The 17,852-nt window shown below is 46.5% G+C and overlaps 1 protein-coding gene across 2 annotated transcripts in view; it reads left to right on the top strand.

Annotated features, from left to right (window-relative positions):
* The first annotated feature begins 16,282 nt into the window (after positions 1 to 16,282).
* Positions 16,283 to 17,852, top strand: part of CLUAP1 (clusterin associated protein 1) — a 164,837-nt gene continuing 163,267 nt past the window's right edge. Inside the window, exon 1 of one of the 2 annotated variants that reach the window (XM_007054457.4) lies at positions 16,283 to 16,429. In XM_007054457.4, the coding sequence (XP_007054519.2) occupies positions 16,408 to 16,429 (22 nt within the window). In that variant the 5' untranslated portion in view covers positions 16,283 to 16,407. The remainder of the gene's footprint in view (positions 16,430 to 17,852) is intronic. The other variant, XM_037911344.2, reaches the window with a different exon arrangement.

Below are 17,852 nucleotides of genomic sequence, written 5' to 3'. Positions count from 1 at the left end.
AGCTATGTGGCTCTCATACATAACAGACAGAGAGAGGTACTGGAGGAGTTTCAGTGTAATCTAACAAATCTGGAACTATTTGAACAAGGCAGTTTCTTCTCCTGTCAATATATATGGATGGCCCTGTTGTCTAAACACAGAGATTACCTTGAATTCTGTTCTCTCTCTCTTTTTGCTCCAGGGTGATGACATCACAGGGCGGAGAAATTATTGCTTGTGGATGGGGTTTGATTGGGATTCATATTGTAAGGTAATTGTCAACATTATTTCATACCTGCCACCAGCAGCACGCCCAGTGGCTACTCCGGTAACCAGTTTGTTTCAATTAGCCTGTCCCTCCTAGTAACAGCACTGATGTTCAGCTACTGTAAGAACTGCTTCGAAAGTTCCTGGGGCTGAATCTAGCTAATACTTAGTCTTGTTTTTACTTCCAATTACTCATGTCTTTATTAATTTATTATTGATTTAGTTATTTATGGCCTCAACCCCAATGTGCTAGGCACTGAATAGCTACCTAACAAAAGGCTGCTCTTTGCCCTGGAGAGCTTATATAGTCTTACAGGCCTGTCTAGAAAACTTTTATGTGTTTAGTTGTTAAGGTGTCAATCACCTTAATATCTAAGCATGACTTAAAAGGCCAAATTAATTAACCAATGACCTGGTGACTCAAGGTCTAAATTTGGCTCAAAGACATTTTCCTGTCATTTAAACTGCACTTCTTCCTTGGAAAGGGGCTATGTAAATCTGGCCCTCTTTTTTTCTCCACTGCCCTGCTCTTTGTGCACATTCAGAGTTAGAGCTGCAATATTTAGTGATTAAAAATAAGATCCAATTTTTCCATTAGTGGCAGGTGATTTGGAGTCCCTTCATTTTCGGGTGTGTAACTAGAGACAACTTGGGCCCAATTTTCAGAGAGGATGAGCATTTGCAGTGCCTATTGTCTTTGCTTGATGTAGTGGGTGTGATGGGTTCAGTCACAGAGATCCCATTGGGACTGTCACCTGTGCTGAGACTACCTCTGAGCCCATTTTCTCTGCCCATTTGGGCCTTCAGAACCCTGCCTTGTTGAGCCAGATATGGTAATCTGCTGCAACATAGACCCAGGGTCTAACCCACGCCCCCAAAGCTGCAGATGTAACTGAAAACAGCTTAGCAAGTGTTCCTGTCTCTAGTACCCAGACACCCAGCTCCCAGTGGGATCCAAACCCCAAATAAATCTGTTTTACTCTGTATAAAGCTTATACGGGGTAAACTCATAAATTGTCCACCGTCATAACACTGATAGAGAGATATGCACAGCTATGTGTTCCCCCAGGTATTGATTACTTATCTGGGTTAATTAATAAGCAAAAGTGATTTTATTAAGTATAAAACATAGGATTTAAGTGGTTCCAAGTAATAACAGACAGAACAAAGTAAGTTACCAAGCAAAATAAAACAAAACATGCAAGTCTAAGCCTAATACAGTAGAAAACTGAATACAGGTAAATCTCACCCGCAGAGATGTTCCAATAAACTTCTTTCACAGACTAGAGTCCTTCCTAGTCTGGGCCCAATCCTTTTCAGACTCACATTGTGGTTTATGGCCTGGGTCCAGCAATCCTCCGTAGTTACTGTCCTTTGTTCCAGTTTCTTTCAGGCATCTCATTGGGGTGGAGAGCCATCTCTTGAGCCAGCTGAAGACAAAATGTAGAGGCTTCCAGGGCCTTTCATATTCTCTCTCTTGTGGGTGGAAACCCCTTTGTTCTTCTATGCAAAATCACAGCAACAAGATGGAGTTTGTAGCCACCTGGGCAAGTCACTTGTCCATGAGTGATTCAGCTTTTTGCAGGCCGATGCCACTGTTTACGTGTTAGTTTGAACATTCCCAGGATAGCTGAGATGTGGATTGGCGTCTCCCAAAGTCCATTGTCAATTCAGCGTTTCTTAATTGAATACTTACTCAGAATAGTCCTTTCTCAAGAAGCTGACCAAATGCCTTACTGTTGCTACTTAGAATCAAACACATTGAGATACAAGTACATAGCCAATATTCATAACTTCAAATACAAAGTGATACACACATACAGACAGCATAATCATAACCAGCAAATTACAACCTTTCTATAGACACCTTTCTTGACCTCCTTTGTACAGGATTTGGTGCAACTATAGGACCTTGGTTGCAACAATGGTCTATATGGTCACAGTTCATGTCACTAACGTCACAGTGGGCTCATCATTTCTGTGTTTCAGGCCTAGAGCATCTTAAATTGGGCACCCAAAAATTGGGAGGCCACTAAAGAAAAACTAGAGCTTAAGTTTTTATTTTCTTTCACTCTGACTTCAGAGGGGGTTAAGGATGTTCAGTTTAGAACCAGGGCATAGGTAGTTTAGAGGGGAAATGTTTCCTTGCATCTCCCTCCACACCACAAATAAATGACTGTCTATACTCTCCCTTCCTGCCCTGTCATGCAATGTCTGAGATAGATTTGGAAATTTACTTGCTTGGCATGTTTTCTCATCACAGATAATTTCTCTTGCTTGTTCACTCAGTGATCAAACAGCAACTGATGATATATTGACCATTCAGCTTGATACAAGGATTGGTTGTTATCCTGGCTATCATACTCTGCTCTCAGAGCTTTTTCTAATGCCTGTACAGTAACTGTGAGTGAGCAGCTGTGCATGTAATTGCTTGAGCCGAGTAATTCCTGGACCTATTTCCCTCAATGAGTATAAAGAGCCAAGACTTTCGTAGGTTTCTAAACATAAGCAGTACTTTTGGATTCAGTCAGTGATCCACAGCAGTTTATCTTCTTGTCAACTGAGCTCACCCAGCATGCGTATTTGCATTTAGAAGCTGCAATTATTTTCTCACTTGCAGCTTTAAACTGAAGATAACTTTTTAAAATGGCAACAAAGTGCAAGGAGGCTGGGATGAGAAGGGTGGCTCTTGACGTTCTGTTTAGTTCTAACACTAAGCTGTTCAAGATGGCCCATACTGAGGTCAGCTGCAAATAGGAATTTCTGATCATGTGATTCAGGGCAGTGACCTTGACAACTCAAAAGAGACTTTATGCAGAAATGAACTTTTCCTGGTGTTCTGTTGGAGAGGTCTGATTTGGACGTGGAACTAACCCAGAGGCTCTTACTTGAAAAATCAGTGTGATAGTTGGGCCCCATTCAGAGGAAATGTGAATTGCACATTAGAAAGTGGGTGTAAAAGATTCTAAGATGCTGTAATTTACATACTGAACAGCCAAAAGAACGTGTCATTTAGACCTTCCTACATCCAACTGCTTTTCTGGATACACTTCTTCTTGGACCTGGGTGGGTGAATTACTCCAGCATAGACTCTCCCAGACTCACCTCTGAGTTAAGCCAGTCTGGCCCGGCTAAACTTATTTGGGGGTAGTCTGAAAAAAAACAGGGTGACTTTTCATTTATATTTTGACAAGCTTTGAGAGGACCAGCTCTTCTTCAGCCATGGCTGGCTTTTTACTCAGGGGATCTGAAAGGTGACTTGAAAAGAAAAAATGATGGATTTGAGCTCATTTTTGCTTTTTGATGGTGCATAAAAAGACAGCATGAAACTTTTGCATGCCCCTTCCTCCAAAAGAGGAAGGTAGCCCTACATCTCTCTTTATTTTCTTTTACCCTAAGAATGTCAGGAATGCCTTATTTATTCTTTCCTGTTTTGCTGGAGAACTTCCCAGATGCCTCAGAGAGGTGGGTTGAGAACTTTCTCAGCCCTGAATTGAAACGGTGGGGTAGATCTTGAATCTTGAACAAAGAGACTTTCTCTGCACACTGCTTGAGTTAAATAGACTTGGGAAGAAATATTTGACATGATCAGAATCAAAATAACTTCCTTTCGCAATTAATCAGATTTCACTGGCCCATCAGTTCTCCAATCCTTTATAAGATTAAGGCCTAAATTTATAATTTAAGAGAATTTATTTACCTACTTATTTTTTTATAACAAACAGCTAAAACAAAGGCAATAACACTGTTAGGCCTTCATTTATTATTATTATTATTACTTTATTAAATAATAACAGACATTGTGATAGTGCCTCAGAGCCCCAGTCATGCACCAGGACCCCCTTTGGCTAGGCGCTGCACAAGCAGGAAAAAAAATAGCCCCTGCCCCAAAGCGCTTACAATCTAAATAGAAGATGAGAGACAAAGGTGGAGCCAGACCAACAGGTGGAGGAGCACAAGCAAACAATGGGACAATATGGAATCCCCGTAAAAAAGCAGAAAAGCTAACTAAGGTTTTTCCTTTGCTAGTCTCCTTTAAAGATACCAGCCAGGAAATGCTCCTAGCCAGACACTACTACAGGCTTAACCACCTATAGAGCTCCCTATCTGTTGGCCAGACTTGCTCTCTGCAAGTGGGCATCCCGTTCATTACTGCAGCCAGAGCCCTTGTGGTCCTTAGACAGCAGCCTGCCAGGAGCCATGCTTAGTCTGTCTCAGCTGGAGGATGCTCTTTGCAGGTCTTACAGAAATACTGGTCTCAGAAGAGTCGTCCAAATGTAATTTTGAATGAAACCATTGGGGGTGATTATCTGTGTAGCTGGGAGTCAGTGGAGCTGACCCGACTTTCACCAGCATGGATGTGGCCCATGGATTTATCTTAAACTTGCAAGGAAATCTTTATTCACATGGAGGGGATTGTGCATCCTGGGATGTCCTTAGATAATGCAGCACTTCTAAGGGGCAAAACCAAATGTGGTTGGTTTATTTATTTGTCTTAACATGGAGCAACCACAGGATTGAATGCTCGAAGGAACCACAATCTGTTACCTATCAATAATAGGGTGCAGAACCACTGCTTTAAGTATAATAGTGGAGGCAGAGTATCTGTTATGTTTTCTATCATGTGTGACAGGTGCAGTCCTTGGTAGCACATCTGTTAGCAAATAATTTTCTTGCCCTTGCTTTGACTCACTCCTGTTCCCTGGACCACGTTTGCTGCCTCAGCTGCAGTATCCCTCAGTATACTTCATGTTCTTTTATCAAGCTCCCACTCACACAAAGCTTGCTTGGGCATGGAGCATAGTTTCATTCTGGGTTTTCAGGGATCAAAATATCAATTTGAATTATCTCATGGGGGCAGCACAGCTGTGGCTTCAACCCATGTGTGGTTGCTGGAAAAGGGCTCCTATAAGCTAGAGCAAGCCAACTCCTCTGCTTCATGCCATAACTAGAGCTCTTTCCTCCAAAGGGACTTGCCAGCCCATGTGTGCATCAAGAGCTGTCCTCCTGAGTAGCTTGGTGGTCGAATGGGAGCATAACCCTGCTGCAGCTGGAGGCTAAGAGAATCACAAAGCAAAAGGGATTTTGCCCTCCAGAAGAAACCATAAGGCTGCAATTTTCAATAAAACATTTTTATTCAATAATTGAAGGAACACCTCCCAAACAGGGAACTTGCAAGAGACCGAGGTTATGGTTAAAACATGTCATACCAGCTTTAACATTTAAAAAAAACAATCTAGAGAACCATGACTGGATGTGTTGGAAAAACTGGGCCCCTCACCACTAGAAAGATATTGGAAAGAGTTCAGAGAAAAGATCAGAAGACTGGAGGGACTGAGTTAGGAGGAAAGATTAAAAGAGCTAATTATTTACATGTTGGAAAAGTGGCAGCTAAGAATAAAAATGTCTGCAAGTGTGTAAACACCAAGGATGGGGAGCAGCTGTTCAAGGGTGAAACCAGCAGTAATGAGATGAAATGAAGAAATGTAGGCTGAATGTCAGGGAAAACTGAGAGTGAGCTCAATTAGACTGTGTTCGGTGTATAAGGTGTTTGGATACCATAGTGATGAAAGAGGTATAAATGTACAGACAAATTTGTGGAAAAATTTCTCCAACCTCATCGTTTCAGATATTTAAAAGTCTACTGGGCAGAGCACTAGGGAATATATGGTAGGGAACCATCCTGACACAGTGATCTAACAGGAATGTTTTTGTTAATTTGTATTAATTCTCAGAAAATACCCAAGGGAAGAAATGTACAGTTTTGTTGTAGCTGTATCAGTCCCAGGATATTAGACACACAAGGTGGATGAGGTAATATCTTTTAGTGGACCAACTTCTGTTGGTGAGAGAGACAAGCTTTTGAGCTTACACAGAGCTCTTCTTTAGGTCTGGGAAATCAAGTGAGGAAATGGCAGATCAAGAATGATCAGAGGAGGAATGGCAGATAAGAGCCAAGTCTTGGCATTCACACAATGATACTCCTCCTTATTCTCTACCTCAGTGGTCTCCAAAGTTTTTGGATCGCGCACCCCCATGGTGCCACCGAAGAAGGAAGAGCGGAAGACTTACCGCAGGCGTGCCGCCAAAGAAAGAAGATGGGAAGACCTGCCTCTGGACCACTAGGGGGTGCAGCAGATAAAGTTAAAGCTAATTGGCAGAGCTATGTGGGGAAGGTTTGCCCATCTAGCCAGCACTGTATTAATGTTTCACTTTTGTAAGCATGAAAATTAACACTATAAAATGAAAGGAAATACCTGAATAGGAAAATGTTTCATTCATGAGATGCTAAAGTGATGGCTGTTTTTACTAATGAGCTGTTTTGTCCTGCCAAACTGTGCTCTCAGTTCTGTGATATTCACAGCAGGGGCTGCTAATTCATTAATAATCAGTGGTTCCAGCTAAGATGAGGGGCCGCCACCTCCATGAGAAATATCTCTCCTGGGAAAGGCTTTTCAAAATCCACCCTCTGCACCAGTTTTATTCAAACAACGACAAAAGAAGGGGAGCGTCTTGGTAAATGAAGGCTCTCTGCAGCCTTCTGCATCAGTTATACGCAGTTCATGTTTGTGAGTTTTTCCCACAACTATGAAGGCTAGAAACACTCATTTTCAATAAAAGATGTTAATAGAACTTCATTAATATCCTAGGCATCATTTACCAGACACTCATTTTGCCTCCTTCTCTCCCATACATATTTTCTTCCTGGGGCCTCTATCCATAGTGCTCTAAGGATTGTTGCCAATCCTCATTAGCTGTCACTGTCATGAAATGTGTTGTTTAGATCGGGACAAATCACTTCGGATGTGTAGAGAACATATTAACCAGCCTCTGCTATATTCAGGGACTTGGATATACCATGGCTGTGGAATTTGCCATACAGTTCATCCCATGCCACAGAAATGTGCTCCAGAATCTGAGCTTTCATTGAAAAAGACTCTTTCTAGCCTCCATAGTTGTGGAAAAAACTCAAAAGCATGAACTGAGTGTAACTGATGTAGAGTTCTCTGCATGAGTCTGCAGAGAGCCTGCAACAATAGCTTGGAGAGATATGAACTGCATAATTCATTCAGTTCAGAGCACCATGGGTCTGTGCTTCCATGACCGTGGATGCTGGCATTTTTTTCTAAGATGCCACAGAATTCAGCATTTTTGCTGTGGAATTTGCCATTTTCTTCAGCCAAGTACCTGACATTTTGTTTTGTCTCCTTACCCTGCTGGGACCTGCCTGCAGCTGCCTCTTGCTTTCCAGCTTTCCCCGGTATGGGAGTAAATTAGATGCTCCTGGCTCTGTTCCGGGAGGCAGGCAGTAGGAATCTTGGGAGCCAAAGCTGGACTCCAGCTTACAGTCTGGAAGTGTGGGGAGCCAGAAGAGTAGGTTGGTGCGTTGCCTGGAAACCAGTTAGCTGAGACCTGGAGAGCCAGGGAGATGAACTACCCAGTGGCTACAATCTCCATCCTTACCAGGCACACATGGGTGGAAGAAAATTCTGAGCTGGGATGTCCAGACAATATTATGGGAGCTGAGGAACAGGGAACACAGCTAGGACAGCAGGAGAGCCTCATGAGAAACCCACCCCCTAAAAAAATAATCAGTATCAAAAATAACCATTGACTTATTTGTTGTGTGGCGGTAGAAATGATGAGAATTAAGGGTATCACATGATTGCAGAATAAATTAATTTCGCCACAGAATTTGCTGACATGGAATACGGTCTCATTGTGCCACGGGGTATATGGGGCCCCATCTCTAATCACAGGAAAACTATGATGTGACCCAGGGACGGCTTGATGCCAGCTGGCAGAGGACATAAGGGTTACATGAATCTCCTGGGTCTGACATTTACATTCTAGTTCACTGAAGAGGGTCATGTGAGGTCTCTAAGGGCATGTCTATACTTACCTGCAGAACGATCAATCCAGCGGGGGTCGATTTATCGCGTCTAGTGAAGACACGATAAATCAATCGCCGAGAGCTCTCCCATCGACTCTGGTACTCCACTGAAGCAAGAAGTGTAGGCGGAGTCAATGGGGGAGAGCCAGCTGTCGATCTACTGCAGTGAAGACACCGCGGTAAATAGATCTAAGTACATTGACTTCAGCTACGTTATACTTAAATTGACCCTCCCCCAGTGTAGACCAGGCCTAAGGAAAGCTTGTGTCACACTGGTCATCATGATCATTGCCAGATTTATGTACAGATAATATGTGACAAGTTATGTGCATATATACTAAAAATATATACACAAAACTTGTCACCTATTATGTTCTCTAGGTCTGTGAGTGAAGACAGGTCACCAAAAGGTAATCCACATACTCCTGGCAGGCAGCAGGGAAGAGATGCTTATCTCACTCTGGCTGGTCATGTCCAAACTGAGTATTGTAGGGCTCAGAATGGTCATCCACTCACAAATCTGAGCCAGATGCTAGTGAAGGATTGTGAAATCTTCAAAAAGAAGAAATTAATAGGAAGCAGCAAACAGCAGGAGTTGTCCTCTTTAGGGGCAATATAATGAACTTTTGAATCTAAGTCTGGGGTACAGATGAACCCCAGTTATTCCTTCCATCTGTGAGGACAAGCTGTCATCAGGCTTGGATCTTATCAGAAGGGGTTTCAACCAAACTGGGTGACAATGCTGGGGAAAAGACTTGGGTAAGCTGCCTAGTTTGTAGGAGACAAGGGAACAGGACCGTCCTTAGGCATACTCAGCATACGCGGCTGGGTAGGGCACCCGAAAATTTGGGGCACCACCAGGACCATAGGCGCAGACTTCTCATCTTGCTGGGGGTGTGTGTGTGGAGGGGTGTGCTCAACCGCCCCCCCCCTGCTCCAGGCCCTGTTCCCACTCCACCCCTTCCCCCAAGACTCCATCCTGCCTCCTCTCACCCCGCTCCACCCCTGCCCGGCCTCTTCCCCTAAATGCGCCCCGTCCCTGCTCCTCCCTCTCCCGCCCAGAGCTTGAATGCCGCAAATCAGCTGTTCGCGGCACTCTGGAAGAGCTGGGAGGGAGAGGGAGGAGTTGGTAAGCGCAGGGCCACTGGCATATGAGAGGAGCGGGGGGCAAAGGGTGGGAGCTTGGCACTGGTGGGTGCGCTGCACCCACTAAATTTTCCCTTTGGGTGCTCCAGCCCCAGAGCACCCACCTGCGGAGTCCATGCCTATGACCGGGACAGCAGGTAAGAGCGGATTGGCTCCTGCACATCCAGTGCATGCTGCAGTCTCCTTACTAGGGGGTCAGTGTGTTGGCGTCTCCAGCTGTATAAAGAGGTGTGTGTGTGTTAGGGAGATAATAGTTATACACCTCTGTAGATCACTGTAGAATACTGTAAGCTTATGTGTGTGTTGCTAAGAGCAAGTTGGCCATAGGGGTACCAGTTTAATAATAATGTGTAGGGCCCCATAAATCCTAAGGACGGCCCTGCAAGGGAATGTCTTGCTAGTGAAGCGTAGTCACTAGAAAACATGTTATGATTTTGTTGTCTATGTAACCATTTGTTCCTATTTCTCACACTGGTTATTATCTGAATCTCTGTTCTTTCTTGCATAAATTTCCTTTGGTTTTATAAATGAGCTCAAGTGCTGTGCATGGCACAGGAGTGATGGACAAATGTAAAACTGGTAAATTGTGGCACACTGTTCCTTTGGGAACAGAGGAGCTGGGATTTCTGTGGGTATCCAGCGATCGGGGCTGCTCACTACAGAGGGACACTTTGCAGGGACTTGGTATTGGGGTGCATCTGTTGTCAACCTGCAAGGCAAAGGCAGGACTGACGAAGCCCAGAGGAGAGTGCTTGAGTGGCTGACAGGCTGGTGGCCTTCGGGGCTAACACCCAAATGGCACTGGCAAGACTCCCTTGCACGGGAGGCAGGTGGTAATAAGGTGACTCACAGTCCTGGGTGCCCTGAGAAGCATCTCATACAGTGATTCAGTATTGTACTTTAAATACATGTGTTCATATACACACGCCACATACGTGGTGAAGATATTTATGTGACAAAGTGCAGAGCCCTGAGATAAACTGCAGATTCATGTTATAGATTTCATTTCTCTGTAATGCACCCTTGACTTCCCACCTGCCCTCTGCCCACTAAATCACATCACAGAAAAAGTTTCCTTTTTTCTTCTTCTCCCATCTCCACTTTCATTACAGCTGCCAAGATCCAGGCTGGCCAGTATTTGGTCCTCAGTGACATATTTAAGGTCTGATATCTCATGACATTGCAGAAACAGGAAATGTAATTGTGTGTCATTTAACTTGACTATTTAAAGTGTTAACTCTTTCCTAATGTGTCTATATTTCTTGAGATTCTTTCTTTATTTGGCTACAGAGTTCTTTTCCTTGGTTTTGTGTACTTATCGGGTACCATACAGGGAGTACTGTGTGTGTATTATACGTACTGGGCTTGAAGACCCTTTTGCCAAAACAGCCCGAGATCAGAACGACATCTGATTACTTTCAGCTCATTCTGCTCCACGAAAATGATGAGACTGTCGGCAGGAGTTGTGGCTGTTCTGTCCCTACTCTGACTGGAGTCCAGTGGTCAGGTCCCCTGTTCCTGCAGGACATTTGAAACCACAAAGTGTTAGTAGAAGGAGTGTCATGTTGTCCTTATTTGATGCCTCAACATTAAAAGGCCCCCCACAGCTGACATGTAGAGGCAAACTCAATACTTACAGCCTCTCTGTATTTCATGTTATGAAGTACTGCTGACATGATCAGTCATCTTCATTTGATGGTGGGAGCTGAGAGTGGCAGGTGTGTACATGTGGGGTGGAAGAAGGCAGGAGTAGGCTGGGGACACTTGATTCGTGTACATTAGCACATAGTCTCGTGTGGTGATGTCTACCTGAAGGGGGGTTCCAAAGAGGATGGAGCTAGGCTGTTCTCAGTGATGGCAGATGACAGAACAAGGAGCAATGGTCTCAAGTTGCAGTGGGGGAGGTCTAGGTTGGATATTAGGAAACACTGTTTCACTAGGAGGGTGGTGAAGCACTGGAATGGGTTACTTAGGGAGGTGGTGGAATCTCCATCCTCAGAGATTTTTAAGGCCCAGCTTGACAAAGCCCTGGCTGGGATGATTTAGTTGGGGTTGGTCCTGCTTTGTGCAGGGGGTTGGACTAGATGACCTCCTGAGGTCTCTTCCCAATCTTCTATGAGTCTATGTTACAGATGCACTGGGAAATGTTTGTTCACTTCAGGTGTTAGCTTCAGTTATGGGGCAGGGTTTGTTTCTGCTGCTATCTGTACTTCAGTTAACCTACTAGCCATAGGGTCAGCTTGAGACGCATGTTTAGCATTCTAGTCTAAGTGCTTACATTTTGCAGTGCTGTATTCTGTCAGCAGCCCTTCCCAACATGCACCTATATCCTCCCTGTGATGTTGCACTCCATCTGTTTTATGGAAATATGCTTAAGAGTATGAATATGATGTAACTGAAATATGCTTTTGGCCAGGGGTCTCAAACTCAATTTACCTTACAGCCAGTGCCGGTCCTCAAATCCTCCCAGTGGGCCAATAATGTCACTGAAGATGGTGTTCAGAAAACGTTTATATTGCATTTTTTATTTTGAATTTCTTAGAAATAATAAAGCTGTCATACAACTTTATACAATTCTTCGCCTGCCAGAGAGTTTTTAGTGTTTGCCAGACACCTGGCAATGCTTCAGTTCTGTCAGTTTGTTGATGTTTGGCCTCAGTGACTGAGCAGTTGAAACCTTCAGGATTGCAGCAAAGTGAGCATCAGATAGTTGTGTTCGGTATTTTGACTTGTTTATATTCATTGTGGAAAAAAATGATGCTGCCTCCATGGCTGACTCTGCCTGGCGACTAATGATGGTATTTCTGTCCCTCTCCCCCAGCCAATGGGAGCTGCGGGGGGCAGGCCTGCAGCAAACATTGCGGGCAGTGTGGCTACATCGGTCTCTCTGTGGGCCGTAGTGGGTAGGTTCTCGGGCCGCAGATGGCCCACGGGCCGGGACTTTGAGACCCCTGCTTTAGGCAAAAGGTCTCTTGTAAGGTATCGTTATGAAGCTTATAATCTACTGAGTGTGTTCATCCTATTTGTATGCATGTGTCATTCTTTGTATCTGAAGCTAGAAATATGAAGTATAACTCTGAGGTTCTATTGTAATTATGCGAAGTGTGGGCCACTAACGGTGGTTAGAATCTTGATGGCTCCCATTGACTAGGACAATTGGTTGTAAATTACTCTGTTTACTTGCAAACCTTCCTGGGTACGTGTGGACCAGCCCTGGAAGAATGGAGGCTGGGGTCTCACAGGACATGTGAACATGTCACCTGATACTGGAATCCATCTTAAACCTGGTGCTTTTCCATTTAGAAGCAGGGGTGGGACCCAGAGCGACAAAAGATTCCCGCCTTGTGCCTAAGCTATAAAAGGGGGTGGAACAGAACAAAGGGGGCTGCCAGTCATGAGAGAGCCCCTAGTTTCTACCTAAGATGTCTGCTGAAACTAACAAGGACCGTACCAAGGGAAAGGATTGGGCCCAGACTAGGAAGGAGTCTAGTCTGTGAAAGAAGCTTACTGGAACATCTCTGAGGGTGAGATTTTACCTGTAATCAGTTTCTTAATGTATTAGGCTTAGACTTGCATGTTTTTGCTTTATTTTGCTTGGTGACTTACTTTGTTCTGTCTGTTATTACTTGAAACCAATTAAATCCTACTTTTTATCCTTAATAAAATCACTTTTGTTTATTATTGAACCCAGAGTAAGTGATTAATACCTGGGGGAGCAAACAGCTGTGCATATCTCTCTATCAGTGTTATAAAGGGCGAACAATTTATGAGTTTACTCTGCATAAGCTTTATACTGAGTAAAACGGATTTATTTGGGGTTTGGATTCCATTGGGAGCTGGGTGTCTGGGTGCTGGAAATAGGTGACCTGCTGAGCAGTTTTTGGTTAAAGTCTGCAGCTTTGAGGGCCTGGACGAGACCTGGGTCTGTGTTGCAGCAGGCTAGCGTTTCTGGCTCAACATGGCAGTTCTGGAGTCCCAACCTGGCAAGGAAAACGGGCTCAGAGGTAATCTCAGCACATCAGGTGACAGACCCAAGGGGTCTCTGTGACTGAGCCTGTCACAGTCCAATCTCAGCTGGCTTGCAATCATCCTTCCTTAGAAAGATAAAACTGGGTACCTATCTTCCTCTGGCCCCCCGCTTTGAGAAAGGCCCTAATACTGCATTCAGTAGATAAAGCCTCCCAGTGATGACAAATACCCCAGAGCCCCAGCTGCTAAATTACCCCCACCCCCAAATGTGCTATGAGACTTGGAGAAGTCTGCTTGTAATCTCTCCCTCCCTGAACATATTACTTCAACCAGGGCCTAGCAAGATCAAGGGCCAGCTCTGATTATCAGACTCTTATCAGCTGTTCTCAGCCTGCTATTGGAGTATGCCTCTTAAGTATACCCCCTGGTCTTGTGTCAAAGGGTTTGGCTGGAGGGCAGAGCCGTAACTAGGCATTTTAGTGCCTGGGGCGAGCAAGCATATTTGTGCCCCCTACCATTTTTTGATAATTTTTTCATCCCATTCAGAGGCAACATGTAACTATAGATAGTGGGGGGGGGGACAATTTAAAGCAGGGGCCCATGACTACCCCACAGCAGTTTTCAAATTGTGGGGCATGATCCCCAGGGGGTGTGGTGGAATGTTTGGGGGTGGCGGTTGAGTGGCAACGCCAGGCAGCTCGGGCCAGCCCTGCATGGCGGGAGTTGGTCAGGCCAGCCCTGTGCAGTGGGACTTGGGGAGGGAACATCACTTCCACCTCCTTACTCACCTTAGCCGGCCACCTAGCCTGTCTTGATTGGGGGGCGCAACCAAAAATATGTGGGGGGGCCCACATGCGCCTATGTTCCCTTCCCCACACATTGCCTCGGATCCCATTTTTCTGCCCCCACAGCTTTGCGCCCTAGCCGGCTATCCTGCTTGCCCCGCCCTGGTTACAGCCCTCCTGGGGTGTCACCCAGCTGGGTCTCCATCAGGCCACAAGCAGGGGTTAGCCAGGTTGGTCTCCTGCACTGGTAGTGGTTGGGTTCAGCTAAGTGTTACAAACTGTGGCCATATAACTACAGTCACAATAGTCATCAGTGAGAACTGAACCTGGAGGGATCTTCAGCACTAGAAGCACAAGCATCTACCACTTTAGAAAAAATGTAACACCTTTAGCTGTGAGTAAGTAGTGGATGGCTACAGTCTCTGACACTAAGCAATGGAGGCAGATGTGATTGAACCGAGACCATATAAACATCTGAACATTTAGGTTGTTCTCTACTTCACCAGAGTGATACACTCATCTCAGAATAGATTGTGGGGCTTTGAAATGGTCGAAGCTATATACTCCAAGTCTTTCAGCACATGCTCCAACCTTTGCCTCATTGATCAAAGGAAACTGAAATGATACTTTTCCCCTCTCTAGCTCTTTCCTCCAAAGATTTCAGAGCACTTTACAAACATTACTTAATTAAGCCTCCCAACATCCCAGTAAGAAATAAAGGGAACAATTCAACCCCCAAATTCCTGAAGGCATTTTTGCATATGGATGCAAGGAATTCAGGAAAGACGTGGTTAATGGGTCTGATCTGGGACTCGGCAAAAGGATTAAGATGACATTGTGAAGATGCACTGTCAAGTAGCCTGCATGGAACAGAGGGCATCTGGAATTTAATAGGTTGATCTGCTAGAACTGTACAGTGTCATCATCACACTATGTCTGACAGAAGGTCACTGTATTGCAGCATCTCAACTAACGCCATTAATGGGATTCCTTCCTTTTTTGCTCCTGCCATGCAAATAATCACACTGCAACACCACACTGCAATGCTCTTGTGTATCATAATGTGGTGACGTGGCATCCACACATCACAGCGTAATGTCACATCAGTCTGACACAACATTACAGTATGAAGAGTCACATAAGCACTTTGTAATGCTGTGCTTGTGATGCAAAGTCCATACAACACAAGACCTGAAATGAACTCAGGGCTATTGAGGGATTGGATGGCCCAGGAGGGTGGGACTGGGATAGAGAGCATTTACTTTTTAGGTCACTGGTCCCAAACTTGACGAAGGCAGGAGTGACTGAAATTCATAACTATTGGATAGTCTATGCAGGACAGGAGTTGGTGGGTCTCAGTTCAGTTCCTTGTGGAGAAGAGTCCACATCACACAAAGTCCTCCACGATTGGCCCCCTGTAGGCAGGACTGAGTGGGCTCCAGGGACTCAGCATGCTGGAAGAGGCAGTCAGCTCCCCTTGAAAAGGCCAAGGGTACAGTGGCAGTGGGGAGGGAGGACAGCTCCCACTACTGCTGTCCCTGTCCTGAGGATGAGCTAGGGCCTTCATGCAGGGGCCAGGCTGTCACCCTGGCGTCTCCACCTGCAAAAATTCACCTCAAGACACTGAGGGCTTGTCTATACTACCGGCCAGATCGGTGGGCAGTGATCGATCCAGCAGGGGTTGATTTATTGCGTCTAGTATAGATGCGATAAATCGACTGCTGAACACTCTCCCGTCGACTCCAATACTCCACCAGCATGAGAAGCACAAGCGCAGTTGACGGGAGAGCGTCAGATGTCAACTTACCGCAGTGAAGACACCGCGGTAAGTAGATCGAAGTACGTGGACTTCAGCTACACTATTCACGCAGCTGAAGTTGTGTATCTTAGATCGATCCAAGCCCTGAGACAGGAAGCAGAAAAAACTTGGCCCCGCGGAGCTGTCCTGGGCCAGGCTGGCCTCGCAGGAGCTGGGCCAGACCTGGGAGCGTTCCCTGGGCTGCGGCCTTCGGGGATGTGCAGGACTCTGTCTCCTGCTGTTCCTGTGGGGAGAGTCTGGCTGGGGTGGGCGCACTGGCTGAGCAATCTCCTTCACATCCAGAGATGATACCCGGGTCTTCCGCTCCTCAGCTTCTTTCTTGCTAATCCCCGCCCCGCGCGCACTCGTTCCCGTCTGTCCTTCAGCACCGCCCATCGCCTGAGCCCTTCGCTTTCTCCCGTAGTTTGGGCCGGGCGTAACGCCGTAGGGCGGTTGCCATAGGGACTGGCAGCGCGGCCTGGCGCAGAGGCGGGCGGTGCCAGGCGCGGCCCGGCAGTTGCTCTGTGGTTGTTCGCAAGGGCCGGAGGCGGCGGCGCCGCGGGGTCACCATGTCGTTCCGGGATCTCAGGAGTGAGGAAATCTAGCTCGGGCCCCCAGGAGAGGGAGGGAGCCGCGACCGCACGGGGGACATTGCTCCTGGGGCCCAGGCGGGGGCCTGGTGCTGTGGGGACGTGGTGGGGGTGGCCGGCGCGTCGTCCTTCTGCGGTGTCAGCGCTGCGCACACTTGCTGCCCCCCTCGTGCCGTGGCCACCCACCCGTCGCCTCGCCAGCCCCTCCCACCTGCCCCAACCCCACCCTCACCGTCGCCACACACCCGCCCCATCGCCACCCACCCGCACCTTCTCCTCGCCAGACCATTCTCATACACTCACTCCATCCCCTCGCCACACACCTGCCCCATCACCACCCATGCCATCGCTACACACCTGTGCCATCGCCATGCCATTGCCATGCATCCATCCCATCGCCTCGCCATCACCATCCACCCACCCCATCACCACACCATCCTCATACACTCACCCCATCCCCACCCATGCCATCGTCATGCCATCGCTACACACCTGTGCCATCGCCATGCCATTGCCATCCATCCATCCCATCGCCTTGCCATTGCCACACACCCGCCCCATCACCACCCACGCCACTGCGACACCATCCTTATACACCTGCTCCATCATCATGCCATCACCATCCACTCACCCCATTGCCATGCCATCGCTACACACCCACACCATTACCTCGCCATCACCATGCCAACACCAACTATCTGCCCCATCGCCACTCATGTCTGCCCACCAGCCATCATTATATCAGCACCACACACCTGCAGTGCCCCATGCCATCATTATCCAGCTGTGCCATCACCACGCCATCGCCATACACCTGCACGGTCCACACTGTCGTTATGTCCTTACCACACACTTGTGCCATCACCACATTGTTGTTATGCCAACTATCTGCACTGCATCATCCTGCCATTGCTGTACATCTATGCCATCACCATGTCATCATACTGCACCACCCCACACTGTCACCACGCACCCACTCCATTGCCACACACACACACACACACATTATGACACAGTGTTATCATTCCTCATCATAGCTTCCTGACGTCATATTGCTCCATTATACTGTATCTTGCCGTCATCAGGCTAAAGCTCATCCCCACCTGATGCAGCATTCTCTTCTTGTCTAGTCTTGTTTTGCTGTATGTTGTGCCATGGCATACCATTGTGTGGCATTGTTGTGCTCTCTCATGCCGTGATCGCACGACAGCCTGCTGTCACCACATAGTATCAACACAATACATTTTGGCATCGCAGCACCTTGCCCACTGAATTGCAACGTTCACAATATCATTCCTCTGTATTGCACTGTTATGGGGCGTATTCAGCTGGCATTGTGCTATCGTGCCATATCATAGGTTTATCACACACAGTTTTGTCTCATATCCTAATTCTGTCACATTGTGAGATCATCATGTCTCTTG

This window comes from Chelonia mydas, chromosome 10 (genome assembly GCF_015237465.2).
Source record: "Chelonia mydas isolate rCheMyd1 chromosome 10, rCheMyd1.pri.v2, whole genome shotgun sequence".
NCBI lineage: Eukaryota > Metazoa > Chordata > Testudines > Cheloniidae > Chelonia > Chelonia mydas.
Note: the sequence above shows the minus strand (reverse complement) of the source record. Positions and strands in the feature narration are given on the sequence as shown.